General features: G+C 56.0%; 1 protein-coding gene across 2 annotated transcripts in view; it reads left to right on the forward strand.

Moving 5' to 3' along the window:
• The window catches only part of KDM2A (lysine demethylase 2A), a 35,944-nt gene that overhangs the window by 15,308 nt on the left and 2,953 nt on the right, over positions 1-17,683 (forward strand). The window contains exons 4-19 of one of the 2 annotated variants that reach the window (XM_027670109.1): positions 497-575; positions 1,762-1,808; positions 2,108-2,286; positions 3,042-3,148; positions 3,468-3,561; positions 4,059-4,212; positions 5,197-5,312; positions 5,793-5,919; positions 6,756-7,177; positions 11,862-11,945; positions 13,647-13,913; positions 14,344-14,475; positions 14,557-14,646; positions 15,357-16,069; positions 17,057-17,220; positions 17,491-17,649. In XM_027670109.1, coding sequence (XP_027525910.1) covers positions 497-575; positions 1,762-1,808; positions 2,108-2,286; positions 3,042-3,148; positions 3,468-3,561; positions 4,059-4,212; positions 5,197-5,312; positions 5,793-5,919; positions 6,756-7,177; positions 11,862-11,945; positions 13,647-13,913; positions 14,344-14,475; positions 14,557-14,646; positions 15,357-16,069; positions 17,057-17,220; positions 17,491-17,649 — 2,934 coding nt within the window. Of the gene's footprint in view, positions 1-496; positions 576-1,761; positions 1,809-2,107; positions 2,287-3,041; positions 3,149-3,467; positions 3,562-4,058; positions 4,213-5,196; positions 5,313-5,792; positions 5,920-6,755; positions 7,178-10,138; positions 10,524-11,861; positions 11,946-13,646; positions 13,914-14,343; positions 14,476-14,556; positions 14,647-15,356; positions 16,070-17,056; positions 17,221-17,490; positions 17,650-17,683 lie in introns of those variants that run through there. The other variant, XM_027670110.1, reaches the window with a different exon arrangement.

A 17,683-nucleotide genomic window follows, 5' to 3' on the forward strand; every position in this document is an offset into this window, starting at 1 on the left:
GACTGTGTGGGATCTCTCCCCTTCCTTTCACCACGCACACAGCTCAGTGGGATGGCTTTTCATCACACAACCTTGGGAGGATTTCTTGGAGGGAGGAGCACTTCTTCAAGGCATCTCTTGCTTGGCTGTGAGCTTTCCAGGAAACTGAGGACCAAAATCTGAGCTGTTTTCCCTGTTGGACCAAACTCCCACTTCTCTGGGGGGCCTGTCTGAGGCTTGTCAGCAGCACACACCATGTTGCTCCCAGAACTGCTGCAAAGGAGTTCCAGGATCTCCAAAAGAGTGTAAAAACATGAGGAACAAGGTTTTCTTTAGCTGACCACAGAGATAGGAGGAGGTTCTCAAGTCTTAACTGCCCTGAATGGCCTGATCTGAGTCAGAAGTCAGTTTGCTGGGAGCAGGGTTGGACTAGAGATCTCCAGGGATGCTTTGACCTCAGTGTATCCTCTGAAGGAGCCTCCCCTAAACCTTCCCTCTTCTTGTCTCCCTGCACCAGACTTCACAGTTGAGTACATCCAGCGGGGTGGCCTGAGGGACCCTCTCATCTTCAGGAGCTCAGATGGCCTGGGGATAAAGTAAGTGTTGGGGGCACAGAGTGGTGGGTGACTGGCCCAATTCCTTCATCTCCGCACATTGTGTGGGATCTGATCCTGGCTCTGCCGAACTGGTATGACTGTGTCCTGTCCACACTGTCCTTAATGTGCAGTGAGCAGAGAGAAATATCTTCCACCTCGGTTATCCCGTTCTTATTAGTCTTTTTGGACTAAAAATGAGAGTACTGAATTGGCTGTGGGTGATCAGAATTCCACCAAATGTCTGGAAGGTCCCACTGCTGCTCTGATGCAACGTCTGGCTGGGTTTCTTTCCTAGTAACATAGGCATCTATTGCCAGAGAGTCAAACAATTTGTAGTATTTCTGGCATTTTCCAGAATTCCAGCCTGCTTTATCCAACTTCTAAACTGCTCTGTGTCTCTCTTGCTGCAGTACATTCATTGAGATTTACAGCTTTGAGTGTAAAGCTGGGTCAGTGTTTTTTGGGAGTTGATTAATACAATGATTAGAGGAATAAATGACCCCTCACAAACTCTCTGAGCCAGTATCAGCAGCACTGCTCTGAACCCCCCCCCCAACTGGCTGTGAATGGGTGGGTGACATCTCATCCAGTGCAGGATGTTCTGTACTGGGGTGAATTAGGTAGGAAGTTGTGCCAGGCTCAGTTTTAACTGCTCGGTGACTTGGGAGGGCAGAGATTTGATACTGAGGATTAGAGTGTGGCTGAAACTAGATTTCTCCTGAGCTTTTGGGTATTTCTCTGGGTCAAGAGCTGCTCGAATGGCTGCCAGGCTGTTCTGCCTGTGACAGCAGTGTTTGTACAGAGAAGTGTGCCAGTACAAACAGTTGGAGTGGTTCTGCTGTGTCAGTGGAATATACTGCATGTACTGGTCTGGCTATGCCTTTGGATTGGGATAACTCACACAAGCAGCCTCTAAAACGAGGGCTGGGATTGCTTAGCTCCTTTGCCAGAAGTCACTGTACAACAACTTGTGCTCTGGAGATGGTACATCCTATTCCCAAATCTGCTTCCTGAGCCAGAAGTTTGTCCTGCTGTTTCACCCCAGACTTGCGCCCCTACAGATCTAATGCCATGGTCTGCACACACCCCAAAGCAGCACCTTCAGGGTGCAATACCTGGGTTACAGGTGGGGAGGGTCTGCACCAGAAGCACATGATGGTTTCTGAGCAAGGTGTTTGTCCTGCAGGATGCCGGATCCAGACTTCAGTGTAAATGATGTGCGACTGTGTGTCGGTAAGTGTCACCTCCTGCAGGTAGGGAGGAATGGGGAGACTCTTTGGGTTTAAGCTGAGGTCTCGTGGCTCCCCAGAGTGCAGCTAGTTGGACCTGAGCTGCCCTTACCCCGGGGATCACCTTCTTGGGTCTAATTTGACCTGAAGCAGCTTCTGTTTGATGTGGGTGTGGAAGTTCTGGGAGAGGCCAAGACATCACACTTGTGTGGGTGGCTTCTCTGAGGATCTCATCTCCTGGAGTCTTCTGAGTGGTGCATTGTGCACAGGGCCAGTTGCAGTGACGTGTGTGTGTTGTGGCAGGGAGCCGACGGATGGTGGATGTCATGGATGTGAACACACAGCGAGACATCGAGATGTCCATGGCACAGTGGGCACGATACTACGAAACGCCAGAGGAGGAGAGGGAGAAGCTTTACAATGTCATCAGCCTGGAGTTCAGCCACACCAAACTGGAGAACCTAGTGCAGAGACCTGCCACGGTGAGCATGGCTCTTCCTTCCGCGGGGATATCCTTTCCCTGGTCCTCTTGGCACTGGAATGCAGGAGGAGAGGGGCTTCTCGGAACTTGCGTGGGCTCTCAACAGAGTGTGCTCTGGAAGCTACTGGAGCTGATCTCCCAGTCAGGCTGTCATGACCATGGGCAAGTCCCTGGCATGTAACTCTGCAGAAAGATGATTAGCTGTCAGCAATTGGAGACGTGGAAGTGGAGCTCCAGAGGGTTGTGCAGTGTGGAAGGGAGGGTTTCTGGTGCCAAGTGCTGAAGTCTCTGAGGGCAGAGGACACCAGGATTGGAGGTGTGCTGAAAGAGGGGCAGAAAGCTGTTTTGTGGTGGGAAAACAAGTTGCTCTTACTGAAAAGTGGAAAGTGGGATTGATGGAATGGACATCCTGAACTCCCTCTGCAGATAGTGGAAGGGAAGGGGCAGCTGTGTAGGGCCATTCACTTCTCCCTGTAAACTGCAGAGGGAACCTGAACATCGCTGGCTCTTCTGAAGCTTAGGGAGTTGAATCCCACCCTAGGAGATGAATGCTGCCCTGCATGTTTTTTATGTAAGCCTGGTGCTGGCATCAGAACATCTGATCCTAAGTTCTTTATGTGTGGGATTTACCCAGTGGCACTGGGAAGGTTGCTGGCTCTGGGACGGGAACAAAAAGGGGGTTGCCACCTGCAATTAGCAGAAGGGTTTGCTGTGCCCCTTTTCTCTCTGTTCACATCTCCCACCTTTCTGCCGTAGGTGGATTTGATTGACTGGGTTGATAATATGTGGCCCAGACACCTGAAGGAGAGTCAGACAGAGTCTACAAATGCTATCCTGGAGATGCAGTATCCCAAGGTGCAGAAGTAAGTGACTTCCTGAGCTGTGGCAGCCAGCAAAGCATCCCTTGCAAGAGAACTGCCCAAGGGAGCAGCAGTTTGTACCAGGGGGAAGCAGGAGGCACAGTCTCCCTGTTTATTTTGTGGGTGACACTTGTAAGGACACTGCAGTCAGTTATTTAAGCCCCGTTGGCTGTGTGGAAGGAGGGGAATCACGTGGCTTCTGGCACTGCTCTGAGCCATTGGCCTGGGTTTAGGGGGCCCATTCCCTTTGAATGTGTTATATCTGCTCCAAAACATGGATGACCACTCATTTTCAACTTACCATCACCTTTTTTTCCACCAGGTACTGTCTGATGAGTGTCAAGGGCTGCTACACAGATTTTCATGTGGACTTTGGTGGCACTTCTGTGTGGTACCACATCCACCGAGGGGGAAAGGTAGGACAGTCCCTGTTGGAACAACTACAGGTGCTTTAGGACAGTGGATGTTAGTCTGTTCTCCTGTTAATCCTTGAGGATGCAGGTCCCAGACAGCAAACTGAGGTCTTTCCACCCTAAACTTATATTACGTGGAGGCAGACAGGTGCTGATCTCTAGTTCAGTTGTAGCTCTAACGTGGCAGAAATACTCAGGTAAATATCTCCTTGTCTTTAGCACTCTGGTGTCTTTCCTGGGCTCTACATCTCTTGATTCTGATGTAAATACTTAAAAAGCATCCCAAGCTCAAGCTACCTGTGGCACTCAGTGTGTCAGGTTGGGAAAGACCTTGCTTAGCTGCTTGACCTCTTTAGAGGGGCATCTATTGAGGACATATTACCGGGAATTTCTCTGAGAGAGGGGAAAGGAAGAGATTCAGATGTTTGGAAGAAGCAGGGGATAGTCAGTAACTGTTCATTATACGAGGACTTATATATGTGTGCTGTCTTTATTTGCAGATCTTCTGGCTGATCCCTCCTACACCCCAGAACCTGGAGCTCTATGAAAACTGGCTTCTCTCAGGGAAGCAGGGAGACATTTTTCTTGGGGATAGAGTGTCGGAGTGCCAGCGCATCGAGCTCAAGCAGGGCTACACCTTTGTCATCCCCTCAGGTACCACAGCGTGGGCAGGGGCATCCTGGCTTTGGCCAGGGTTCTGGTGAGACACTGAAACTCTTGAACACAGGCAGGATTTAGCTTCCTCATGGGTGACTGGGAGAAGGAGATGTGATGTGGCTCTGTCCTCTTGCTTCCCACCTCCCAGAACACGCCTGTCATGGCATTGTGGATTCAGCCCAAGTGACAGGAAAGCTGTGGCTGGCTCACATCACACTTGATTAACTATCAGAGAAGGCTTTCCCAGATCCTGTGGGGTTGACACCCAGAACAGTGCAGGTTGAGGACAGGCTGGCCCAAGGTTAGTCCAGGCTCCTCAGCTTCCTGAGTTTCTCATGACACCTCTGCAGAGTTGTAGTTTTCAGCAGGACCAGGAACAGAAAACAACAGGGATTGCACAACTTACTTATTTGAGTCCTGTTATCACAACTAACACCTCTTTTGAACTGAGTGGCTTTGCCTTAAGGAAACCTGTTCTGGAATTCCCCAAATGTTGGACTTGGCTGGATTGCTTAGCCTTGGAGATAACAGAGCTGGAACCTAAGTTACTTTAAGGGTGTTTTAATTGTTGGAACAGACTTTGGTAAACTGTTTTCATTGTTGCTGATGTTCTTAGACCCAACACAATTAGGAAACAATATAGAACGACACCAGGATGACAAAAAACTGTGAAAGGGGGCCAAATGGGTTTGGTGTTCTATGACTTGGGGTCTGTATGGTCCCATTGTAGCCCCCAGCTGCTTTTAGGCCTGGTTGATGTGACAAGGGGTCAGTAGCCAGTCTTGTGCTTGCAGCTAACCTGGATACAGATGAAGGTGCAACTGTCAGGGTGGGCTTATCTGAGTGATGTGAAGGTGGTGCAGATTTGACAGCCCTGCTTGGAAGAGCAGAATTCCTCAGAGATGGAAAAGGACTGGAAGTTGTGAGACCTTGACGTCATCTTGTTGCTCAGGATTCTTCCAACTCTCCTTTCTCTCCAAGGTTGGATCCATGCTGTGTACACTCCCATGGACACGCTGGTTTTTGGGGGCAACTTCTTACACAGCTTCAACATCCCTATGCAGCTTCGGATCTACAGCATTGAAGACCGCACGCGGGTAAGGACCTGTGGGAGAGCCAGGAGCAGGAAGGGTGGGGGGAAACAGGCAGGCACATGGGTGTTCTTGCTTGTTACTTGGGGAGATGTGGGCCTGCAGTGCTCAGCTCCTGCAGAGAAGCTTCAGGACACACCTGGGCTGTGTTGGACACTCGGCCAAACCTGTTGTGGCATCTGTCAGTTTCTCAGGTACTCGTGATTAGAAGGTCTGTGGGGGAAGAGCTGCAACCCTGACAAAGAGAAATGAAATATTAATGGCTTGGCAAGCGAGTAGTGCCTGGTCTGTGCCCTGCCTGGTGATAACATCCTTCTGCAAGGAGAATCCCATCAGGCTGCCAGAAGCAGGAATGATGCTGTTACACATGGACACGTGTTTCCTGTCTCCAGAGGGGATTGCTCTACTTTGAGGCAGCAGTAATAGAACTGTGAGTGCAATGGTGGTGAAGGAGGCCTGAGCAGACCCTCTTGCCTTGTTTTGCAGGTCCCAAATAAGTTTCGTTACCCCTTCTATTACGAGATGTGTTGGTACGTGCTGGAGCGTTACGTGTACTGCATCACCAGCCGCTCGCACCTCACCAAGGACTTCCAGAAGGAATCGCTCAGTATGGGTAAGCCCAGCCCTTATTCCTTCCTTGCCCCTGCCAGACTGGTTCATTACATCTTCCTGCTGGGGTACTGGCTCAACAGCATGGTGGGCTGGGTGTTCCTCTGAGGAAGAAGCCAAAACCAACCAGACTTCTGCTTCCTCCTTTGCCCCTGCGACAGCCCAGGTTCCTCAGAGCTGCAAAACCAGCACACCAGTTCCTGGCTTTGTTGGGACACACAAAGCCTGTCACACAAGAGGTGGAGGGAAGTTGCAGTGACCAGCACAGTGCTGTGGGCTCTGGGGCAGGAATGATCTCTGGCTGGTCAGGGATGCTACGTGCAGGGGTTTAAGTGCTGTTAAAGTTACTTGCAAGGGCTCAGCGACCTCACAGTCATGAGTGAGTCCACATCCTCTTTTTCCTGTCATGAAGGTAGGATCAAGGTCCTGAGTCACTCCCAGGACCAAGTGGCTGGAGATCCCAAGCCCTCCAAAACAAAATTAGGTTGGCCAGGGCTTTGAGCAACCTGATGTAATGGAAAATGCCTGGGCCCATGGCAGAGGGGTTGGACAAGATGACCTTTTAGGTCCCTTCCAACCCAAACTATTCTAGGATTCCATAAAATTCTGTCTAGGACGTTGCTGTCTTTTCCTCTGGGATGTTTTTCTGTATCTGTTGCCTTGCATTCCCACAAAACAAACCAGGAATGGGAAAGAGTTTTAGCTGTTCTTTTCCAGCTGCTACGTGTCCCCTCCTTTCCCCTTTCCTTGTCCCCATATGTATCTGTTGTGGCTGGGTGGGATTCCTCTAGAAGCTGAAAGCCTGCCCACTGTGCTCTCACTCTCTCTCCATCATGGTAGACATGGAGCTGAGCTCCTCGGACTCGGTGAACATGGAAGAGGAGGAGGAGGAGGACGAGGAGGAGGATGCAGCAGGGAAGGAGCCCAGGCGGCCGGTCACGAGGCGATCCATCCTCACCAGCCCCATCGCCAATGGTGCCAATGTGGACTATGATGAACTGGGCAGGAGCTGCCGGAGCAGCCTGCCAGGTCTGAAGAAGACCCCATCCATAGACTCTTCCGACTCCAGCCGGGGCTCCCAAAACGGCCAGGCCTGGGACCCCACCGGGGGCAGCCCACGCAAGAACAGGAAGGTGCACTTGACGCAGTTCGAGCTGGAGGGGCTGCGCTGCCTTGTGGACAAGCTGGAGTCGCTCCCTCTGCACAAGAAGTGTGTTCCTACTGGCATCGAGGATGAGGATGCCCTCATCGCTGACGTCAAGGTAGGCCTGGGACTGCCACAGGGACTGGCATTCCTGGGGGATGCCAGGTTGCATCTGCTTCATTGTCGTATTGGAAGTGAAAAGGCTTGACCCTGACCTGTCCTGGGGCAGGGGGTGATGTGTCTGCAGGCTCTGTGTCCTCCTCTTCCTCTGCATGAGGCTGATGTCACACCTGAGGGACAGCCCTTGGATTTTGGGTCAGGGTAGCAGGAGCAGTGAGTGCTCCCAGCCAGTGTGGCTGAGACCCCTCTGGGGACCCTCTGAGCCCTGGCTGGGTCCCTCATGGGTGTCAGTGCAAAGTGCCTCTTGGAGATGCAGTTCACTTCCAGTTCTACCTATGGACTCCTTGTCAGTTGGAGCCCTGTCCTTGCCCAGGTGGATTTGGCCTTGTTTCTTTGGATTGTTTGCCCAGGGTGTGACCTGAAGTAACATGAGTCAACTTTTTAAGGCCGGTGAGGATTGTTTGGGGTTTTATTTCCCTTTGTCTGCCAGACCTGTTGAGCTGACCCCATGAGCTTTGGTGTTTTAGCCCCTTCAGCACTGAAGTGAGACCATCAGCCTCACTTTATTCCCCACAAGTCCATTTTAGTCCCTAAAACCAGTTACCACCTTCTCCCCTACTTGCTGATGGTGATCTGTTCAGCTTCTTGCCTGTATCAAAGCTGACATCCAGCTCTGAGGTCCCAGGGGTGGGCTGTGCTGACTGAAGGAGTGGATGTTGGTGCTGTTAAAGGCTGCACTTCTGGTTTCCTGTGGCTTTTCAAGCCTTCTGTGTGTGCTGTGACCTTAGAGTACGTGACACATGTGGTTCCGAGCCCCTGTGTGATGCTCTGGAGGAGCATAAGCTCTGACCACCATGTCTCACCCTTGGACTGAGAAAAGGAGGCTGGTGTTGGGTGTTTTGAAGGCAGAGCAGTCAAGGTTGTTGGTGTTCAGTTGGGTTTTGAGACCTTTTCAAAGAATTTGTTAATATTTTGGAGCAAATGAATCTGTGCCTCTGGTTTTGGTGTGACTCCCCCCCCCCATCCCTGTGTCTGGTTGTGAGCTGCAGGTGACAATCCCTGTGGTCCCAGACAATTTCCCTGAGGTTTTGCTCCTTAAAGCTGGCTGTCCTTGGAGGTTCAGAAGGATTCTGGCCCTCACGACTGGCATCCTCAAGGCACAAAGATGCTTAGTCACCACCCTATGGTGGCTGGAGAAAGTGGGACAAGTTTGTCAAACCACTCTTCTAACTTCAACTTTTCCATAGAGGTGATGGAACTGGCCAGTATAGATTGACTTGTAAAACCTGAAAAAGGCTAAGACATTTCTAGCTAAACCTTTTAACTAGGGCCATCAATCTGCAGCTGGTGTTCTTGTCCTTGTGGCACCAGGTAAGGTCATTTATGGACCTGGGATGTGGCCAAGGACTGTTGGGAAAAACCCCACTTTGGTCTGTGCTCCCCAGGGTCAGAATGTGGTGTTTTCTCACCCAGACATCCTTGATCTGCCCCTCAGATCAGATGTCCTACCACGCTTCCTGGCACCCTCTTCTATCCAGTGTCCCCAGGCAGAGGGTAGCAGGCATGGAGCAGGAAAATGCTGCCTTGTCCCACAGCCTCTTGTGTGGTGATCACGATTTCTGGATCTCTCTAAATTGGGTCATGTGGAAAAGTATGTATCCTGTCATGAGTTGAGCCTGGAGCGTCACATGGTGGGACGTGGCACTTTGGATGTGACAAAGATGTGCTTCCAGCTCTGGCGGGAGGGATTGTCTGAAAATCCTGAGCATGGGGTCGTTGGAGGGATCACTGTCAAAGAGGGAATTTCTGAGAGGTCCTGTTGTCTTTTGACTGCTCCTGTCCATCCTTTCTGACTCCTGAGGTGTGCTGGTTTCCACCACTGGACTTTAGAGAAGGATGGTGATAAGCCAGCACAGCAGGTCTGACAATTCTGAAGCCAGAGCCCTGTGGCCTGGCATGAATGGGTTATATTTGGACTCTCCTTGATGCTGCTGGAGCACCAAGGATTGTAGAAACAAAGAGAGCCTCCCCAGGAGGCTCATCTCAGGACTCTCTCCAGGACCTCATCTCAAAGCCTCTGGTCTGGCATTGCCCACATACCTGGCTGAGCAATGGGGCACCGGGAGGACTTGGTAAGGAATGGGGTTTGTATCCTTCAGGGATGGATGAGGAAGTTGAGGGTGGCCTGTGAGCTGTGCCAGGAAGGTCTCCCTTTCTGAGAGGTGGGATGGCAGCACTGGTCACACACACAGCACTTGGGCATGTGGGCCACGAGGACCCAAGGGTGTCATTGGCAGTTCAGGTGGCGACAGTCTGGACCCAGGTCGGGATGTGACTGGCTTCCTGGAAACACAAAGCTGTAGCTAGGCCTGCAGATACATGCTTTGGCTATATCAGGAGTGGGAGCAGCCGCTGTTTTGCTTTATTTCAGGAGTTTCCTCCATTTTAATTGCAGTGTGTAGCTGGGGGTGGGGGTGGGGGTCTTTGGGAGCTGGGGCTGACTGAGGACACCTTGATCACCCGGCATGGATCTGTCCCCCTCTAGTGGTTTAGTCCCCGGTGTGCCTTTGGGAATACGGGTGCTCCCAAACTTGGCTGGCCGGATGTTTCCCAGGGACGATTCATCCATCCAGGTCGGGAGAGTACGGGGTGCAGTCCCTGGAGGGGGCTGCAAGGGGGACGACCCTTTGCCTACATCCCAAAGCCCCGCTCACCCCACTGGGGTCTCCCAGATCCAAAACCCGGCTCGGAGCAGACAAAAGAAAGGCGTCGGGGCGGCTGGGCGTGAGCGGGACGCGGTGAGGGCTCTCCGCCACGCTGTCCCCGGCCCCGGGGAGCCTGGCCCCGGCATCTCGGATTGCGGCGGCGGAGGGAGGGAGCCCGGGGAGGCCGGTGGGCAGCGCCGCCCGGACCCTGCGCCAATCCCCGCTGTCCCAGCCCCTCCCGGCGCTGCAGCAGCGCGGCTCTGCCCTCCGCTCCCTCGCTCGCTTTTTCTTCTGCCATCTTCCCGTTGCAAAGCATTGCTGGGAACCGCATGTGGGTGACGCAGCAGCATTGTCTCCGGCTCAGGAAGCTGCCGCCGCCGCTGCCCAAGGGCTCGGGAGGAGCACGCGGCCGCCGGTGCGGCTGCCGGAGGCGGGGGGGAGCCGGGGGCGCTCGGGGCGGGGGGCGCAGCTGCTCCCCCAACCATGTCCCCGAACACCGGGGGTCCGGCCGGGGTCTGAGCCAGCCCCCGGCGGTGTCCGGGAGAGGGTGGGGGGCCCCAGCCCTCGCAGTGCGGGCACCGAAACAAAGAGGGCTCGGCAAACTTCACCCCAGAGTCTCGGCAGCTCCAGAGGCGCAAGGTCAGGCAGCTGGCAATGCTCGTGGGGAGGGGACGCGGGGACGCTCCGGTCCCAGGCAGGGTGGGAGGGGACTGCGGTGGGACCCCTGATTCCCTGGGGGTGTCTCTGCCTGGTGCTTGGGCTCACCTCTCCCCTCCCTTTCCTCGGGGCACGCTCGCCGCTCCGGCCACGGTGCTCACACGGTCCCCTCCGCCCCGTCCTCGCGGCTACAGCGCCGAGGGGGCACAGGGGACAAGTGGGCTCTCGCCCACCCCAGCTCCGAGCCAGATGGAGCCGCAGGACCTGGGAGTCCCCCCCAGCCCCTTGGCTCTCCGGCTGGAAACGTGCCTGAGCCGCCGCCACCCCCGCGGAGCCCCGGGCAGGGGGGATGCCGTGGTTCGGTGCCCACGCGGATGTCCATGTGCGAGCCCCCAGCCCTGACCTTTCCTCGCGGCATGTGCTCCTGGGCATGTACTCCTGGGGAGGCGGAAGGTCTGGAGGCAGCATGCTGCACTGCCGGGCAGCCGAGGGAAGGCTGCGGCTTCCTGCCTCCTGAGACACCCGGAAAAACCGTGTGGGGGGCACGCCGTGCACCCCCTGCCCTGGCCCTGCCTGGCAGCAGGAAGCACCGCCCGCCGGGATGCCGGCAGGAGGCTCCTGCCTGCGTAGCCATGACAACGTCAAGTAAATAAAGCACCTTTGCAACGGGCAGATTTGGTGGGGAGGGGTCTGCGCTGGGTGGGGGGCAAGGAGGCCAGAAAGACCAGGGTGAGTGTGGGAGCCCCCGTCCAGCAGGAGCGAGGGGCTATCGCGCCGTAGGGCAATGTAGGGCAACGTGCCAGTCCGGTCGGTGCCGAGGGATCTCTCTGTCAAAGTCACAGCCAAACCCCGAGGCAGTGCGGGGGAGCAGCTCTCGGCTACCCGGCAGCTTGTGCCAGGCCACGGAGGGGGTGCTGGGGCACCACATCCTGCTGCTGCTGCACCCTCCAGCTGCTCCGTGCTGGGGGAGCAGATGGGGGGGCCGATTCTGGTGAATCCTCCCCCATAAATCCCCCCAGTTGCCGAATCTTGGCGCTCTCCCGCTACCACCGCCCAGCGCGAGGCCTCGGGGCTGAAATGCAGTTGATGAAAGCGCTGGTGCAGATCGACTCGACAGAGCTTGTCTGTCTCATGTGGGGAGGAGGGATGGTTGCTGGCGGGCGTGGGAAGAGGAGGGCTCCTTCCCAGCTGCCTTTGAAGCGTGCTGGCCTTGGCATCTGGTCGGAGCCTGCCTCACTGGCGGCAGCCGTGTTTCCCTCTGCTCACACCTGTGCTTTTTGTCTCTCTGCTGTGTTTTCCCCTACTCCTCTCTGCCGTTAGCTGCTGTTGGAAGAATACGCAAACAGTGACCCCAAACTGGCACTTACAGGCATCCCCATCGTCCAGTGGCCCAAGAGAGATAAGGTAAGAGCTGTGAGGAGGGACCTGGGTGGGTGTCACGCGGGGCTGAGTCGCTGCCCGGGACTGGGGTGTGGTGGCACCGCTTCCATACCCGCCTCAGGAGCAGTGCCAAGGTGGGATGTAGGGTGAAACCACCTCCACAGCACCGCGGGCAAACCCGTCTGCTGGCAGAATGGAGTTCTCCCACCATGCCGGTTATCCCAGCTCGACTGATGGGTGGTAACTGGATCAGCTGCTCCATGTTCTCCAGCCCTTTGGTCATGCTCAGAGAACATGGAGCTTGGCTGTTTGGAGGAAGGGGTGATCCTGCTCTCCCAGCAGTTCTGGCTTGATAAGGGAACCCTGGGTGGCCTGAGGAGTGTTGTGTATTGGGGAAGGTCTCACTGTTGTAGTGATGTGAGGTGTGGGGTTGAAGGCCAGCATCAGTCCAGCCCCTCACTGCAAGCTGAACGTGTCCCTTGTGTCCCTGTCCTTGCCAGCACACTGCTGTAGTATTGGCTCTTACAACCCCAAGGGAGGCAGCTCCCTGTGGATAGCAGCCAGGGACCTTTCCATGCATCCCTGCCCTTTCCCTCTCCAGCTATGCTCATAACCCAGGGCCCAGAGCTGGGCCACAGCCTGGGCTGAGCTCGCTGAGCAGATGGAGGCAGAGAGCAGCCGGACTTCCCCTCTGCAGGCTGCCTTCCTGTGGCCTGCCAGGTTGGCTCCCCGAGGTCACTGCTTCCTTCCTGACGGGAGACAGGCTCCCAAGCTGGCTGTGGGAAGAGCAGGACCCCATCACTCTGGGAAGGGTGGGTAACACCCCGTTTGGGAGTCTGGAGACAAACAAGCCTCTTGGATTGCCCTTTGGAGGTGCCTGTCTCTGCTTGCCTGCCCTGCCCAAGGAGATCCAGTGTGGATTGCTGGTCCTTGTGCAGCAGAAGCATCTCGGGCAGCTTTCTTGGGAGAAGAGACCTGGAGACATGTCCATCCTTTGGGTGCAGCACTCAGATGCTTGGCATATCCCCAACCCCATCCTTGTGCTGGGATTTTTGGGAGCCTGCCCTTCCCCAAGCCCCTCAGCTGTGGTGGACACCCCACCAGGGCTGATCCCAAAAGGATGCTGCAGCCAGCAGATTTCCTTTGAGAGCTGGTGGGGTGCAGGGTGACAAAGGTCAGCTGGAGAGCAGTGCTGTCCCACCTGTACTGTAAACGGGGGTGTGGGTGCTCCCAGTGTACCTTGAGCTTGGGAAGGAGTGCCCAGAGCTGATCCCTGTCCTGTGTAGAGCTGACAGGTGACATGGGTTACAGACGGGAGTTACAGAGTATTCTGAGTTGGAAGGGACCCACGAGAATCATTGAGTGACACACAGAGAGGACAGCCCGGGTGGACCTTGTCATTCCTTGCCTCAGAAGGAAAGGGTGGATGTTGTTGGAACGCTGTGGTGTCTTTGGGACTCATCGCCCTTTTTCAGACCCATTATTGAGTCCTGTTGGGGTGTAGGAGGAAGGGGAGCTCTTGGTGTGGGGTGATGGAGTGTCCTCAGGGAGAGCTGCTGGGGAAGCACCAATCCAGGCTCCTTTGGCTGTGGAGCGGTGAGGGAGCAGAACTGTTCTCCAGCATGTTATCCATTGCAGTGCCGGATCCAATGAGAGCCTTTCAGACCTCAGCACAATGCAGTGCTTCACTCCTCTCACCCTATTCCTTTCTCTCTCTGTTGCCAGCTGAAGCTCCAGGCCCGGCTGCGGGTGCGCCTGCCCACCATCCCCATCACCAAGCCTCACACCATGAAGCCGACCCCGCGCCCAACACCCGTCAGGCCTACGGTCTCTCCCATCGTGTCGGGCGCCAGGCGGAGGCGGGTGCGGTGCCGAAAATGCAAGGCTTGCATGCAGGGCGAGTGTGGCATGTGCCACTACTGCAGGGACATGAAGAAGTTCGGTGGGCCTGGCCGCATGAAGCAGTCCTGCGTCCTCCGGCAGTGCTTAGCGGTGAGTCTGCATCCTCAGTCTTCCCCTGGGAGCCTCCTGCAGTCTGGCCATGGCTCTGTGTGGCCTATCAGGGCCATAAACTAAAACACAAGAGGTTTCACCTCAACATGAGGAAGAACTTTCTCTTGAAGATGGCAGAGCAGTGGAGCAGCTGCCCAGGGAGGGCATGGAGTCTCCCTCTCTGGAGACATTCAAAACTCACCTGGACTGTTCCTGTGTCACCTGCTCTAGGTGGGAGGTTTGGACTAAATGCTCCCCAGAAGTCCCTTCCAACCCTAACAATTCTGTGATTCTGTGACAGAGGAGGGCAATTACCCAAGTTTGGTTCCTGGGGAATAGCTGGCCCCTTCCCCGTGATTCAGGTAGTAGGGAAGGAAAGGGGGAAGGCTATCCCACCTTGCCCTGGTTTCACCCCTGCTTTCCTTTGTAGCCCAGGCTGCCTCACTCGGTCACGTGTGCACTTTGTGGCGAGGTGGATCAGAATGAGGACTCACAGGACTTTGAGAAGAAGCTCATGGAGTGCTGTATCTGCAACGAGATCGTTCACCCTGGCTGTCTGCAGGTGAGCAGGGCAGGTGCTGGGCACGGGGGGAGGCTTGGTTCTGGGGCAGGGCTGCTGCTGACCCCCTCCTTTTCTTTGCAGATGGATGGGGAGGGGCTGCTCAACGATGAACTCCCAAACTGCTGGGAGTGCCCCAAATGCTACCAGGGTGACGACACAGAGAAGGGCCAGGTAAGGAGCAGAATGTCTGTCCTCCATCACACTGCATCCTGCCAGGGATGTGTTCAGCCAGGGTGGGCTGGAGGGACCAGTTGGGCAGTGACTAGTGAGAGTGAGGATTGTGGGAGTGCAGCACTTGGGGGCCCACCCACATCTTGCTGTAATCCTATTCTGGCATCCCACAGGGGCGAGTCCCCCAGTACTGTGATGAGCACCCTTTGTTCCCACTGACGCTGAGCTGAGAGATTCCACTGCAAGACACACTGGGCTGTTAGGCATTTGGTGAAAGCCACCTCCAACCTCAGGGGACACCCCTTTTGTCAAGGGGGAAGGAGAACATTGGTTCTTGGTGTGGGTGGACTCTGATCCTGGTGCTACTTAAATGAGCTGTTAGGAAGAAATTCTTTACTCAGAGGGTGGTGAAGCACTAGAACATGTTGCCTAGAGAAGCTGTGGCTGCCCCATCCCTGGAAGTGTTCAAGGCCACGCTGGACAGGGCTTGGAGCAACCTGGTCTGGTGGAAGGTGTCCCTGCCCATGGAAGGGGTTTGGAACAAGATTATCTTTAAGGCCCCTTCCAACCCAAACCATTCTATGATTCTACTGGGCACTGCTGGTGCAAGCCCTGCCCAGCACTGTGCTGTTTCCCTGGGGAAGAACAAAGGGGGAAAACATTCCCCAGGCCCACAACAGCCCCGTCCCTGCTAACCCACTTCCCTGCAGAAGCGGAAGGTGGAGGAGAGCGACGACGACACGGCGCAAGCCAAGGTGCTGCGGCCCCTGCGGAGCTGCGAGGAGCCCCTGACCCCACCACCCAACTCTCCCACCCCGATGCTGCAGCTGATCCACGACCCGGCGTCCCCGCGGGGCGTGGTGACACGCTCGTCCCCCGGCGCCGGCCCCAGCGACCACCACAGTGCCAGCCGGGACGAGCGCTTCAAGCGGCGGCAGCTGCTGCGGCTCCAGGCCACGGAGCGAACCATGGTGCGGGAGAAGGAGAACAACCCCAGCGGCAAGAAGGAGCTGTCAGAGGTGGAGAAGGCCAAGCTGCACGGCTCCTACCTCACTGTAACGCTCCAGCGCCCCACCAAAGACGTCCACGGCACTTCGATCGTCCCCAAGCTCCAAGCCATCACGGCCTCCTCCGCCAACCTGCAGCACTCGCCCCGCGTGGTCGTGCGCCACACGCCCGCCAGGATGCCCCTGCGGAGTGGGGGTGAGGAGGAGGCGGCTGCTGAGGAGGAGGATGAGGAAGAGGAGGAGGAGGATGAGAATGCAGAGGAGGGGGGGGCGGCCCGGCTGAACGGCCGCGGGGGCCGGGCGCAGGAGGACGAGGAGAGCTGCATGCAGAGAGAGGTCTGGATGTCCGTCTTCCGCTACCTCACCCGCAGGGAGCTCTGCGAGTGCATGCGGGTGTGCAAGACCTGGTACAAATGGTGAGTGTGGGGACATGGGGTGGGCTGGGGGGACATGCTTGGTGGCCTTCCCTTTGCTCCCTGGAACCAGGCAGCATTGCCCTTGGACCTGTGTGCACTGCTCCTTACTGTCCCCTCTGGGAGATCTGAGCATCTGTGTCCCCCACCATGTCCTTATGAGGTGCCAGTGTCCTTTCCTTACCCAGTACCCTGATGGTCCTTGCCCTTCCTGGCCTCCTGTGCTGCCAGCAGGCAGGGAAAGTGTGGAAGGCAGGCTGAGGCGGGATGGGTTTGCTGAGGCAGGATGGATTTGCTGGCTGGAAGTGCCTCAGGGGGCAGCAGGCCCGAAGACAATGCTGGCACTGGGACAGCTGTGCATGGTGAAGGGCTTGGGAACAGACGAGAATGGAAGCTGGGAGGTTTCTAACCGCCGAGCAGCAGGGATGGAGCGATGGGAAAGGACCAGCCTGCTTTGATCAGCAGCCGGTGGGAAGGGTGTGGTGTGATGGCTGGAGGACAGTGTCCCCTTGCCTGCACCTTCAGGGGCTCAGCTGAGCTGCCATCAGGTCCAGGGTCTCCACAGATTCCTGTGGGAGAGGAGGAGTTTGTGCCACCTCTGGGCTCTGCCACAGCTCTCAGCGAAGCAGCAAGTGCTGCTGGAGCTGTGGGATGGGACCAGGAGGAGTGTTGTGTCTGCTGGGAGCGAGGATCCTTAGAATCTCTGCCCTGACAGGAGGAGCACCTGGAGGGGACAAGCAGACCAGCAGCTGTGACTCTGAGTCTTGTTTTGTGGTAGCAAAACCCTGCTGAATCTGCTCTGGGTGTCCCTGGGTGGCCAGATACCCTCAGCAACCTCCCGTGTTTGGGGAAACCTATGGAAACCAGGAGGGAGTGCCTTGTTCTGTGGCTGAGGCCACGCCAGGGCTGGGCTTCTACCTGAAGCCAGGCAACCCGCTGGTTGTCTCTTATCCCATGGGGCTCAACTTTCAGCCTTGTCCTTGTCCCCAGGTGCTGTGACAAGAGATTGTGGACAAAGATAGACTTGAGCAGGTGCAAGTCCATCACCCCCCAGGCGCTGAGCGGCATCATCAAAAGGCAGCCGGTCAGCCTCGACCTCAGCTGGACCAACATCTCCAAAAAACAGCTTACGTGGCTCGTCAACAGGCTGCCAGGTGAGCATGGGCTGGGAAGGGGTCCCTATCTGCCACCAGCCTGCTCCAAGGCTTCCTGAGGGCTGGAGCACAGTGAGACACACTCTGCACCCTGGTACCTGCCAGCTTGGGAACTCCTGGGGTTCCTGGATCTCATCCCCAGCAAACGTCCCACCCCAAGCAGGGAGGGGACCTGCTTCCTCATGTGCCTGGAAAAAAGAGGGTTGAGATCTGGGATGCCTCAGAGCTGAACAAACCCGTCTGACTCGTTACCTCTCTCCCTCCTGCCAGGCCTGAAAGACCTCATCTTAGCGGGCTGTTCCTGGTCTGCGGTCTGTGCTCTCAGTACCTCCAGCTGCCCCCTTCTCAGGACCCTCGATCTTCGGTGGGCAGTAGGAATCAAGGACCCTCAGATCCGGGACTTACTCACACCTCCAACAGACAAACCCAGTAAGCTGCTGCCCCGGGGCAGGGCTGGAGAGGT

This window comes from Corapipo altera, unplaced genomic scaffold, assembly GCF_003945725.1.
Source record: "Corapipo altera isolate COAL_440 unplaced genomic scaffold, ASM394572v1 61249, whole genome shotgun sequence".
NCBI classification, from domain to species: Eukaryota; Metazoa; Chordata; class Aves; order Passeriformes; family Pipridae; genus Corapipo; species Corapipo altera.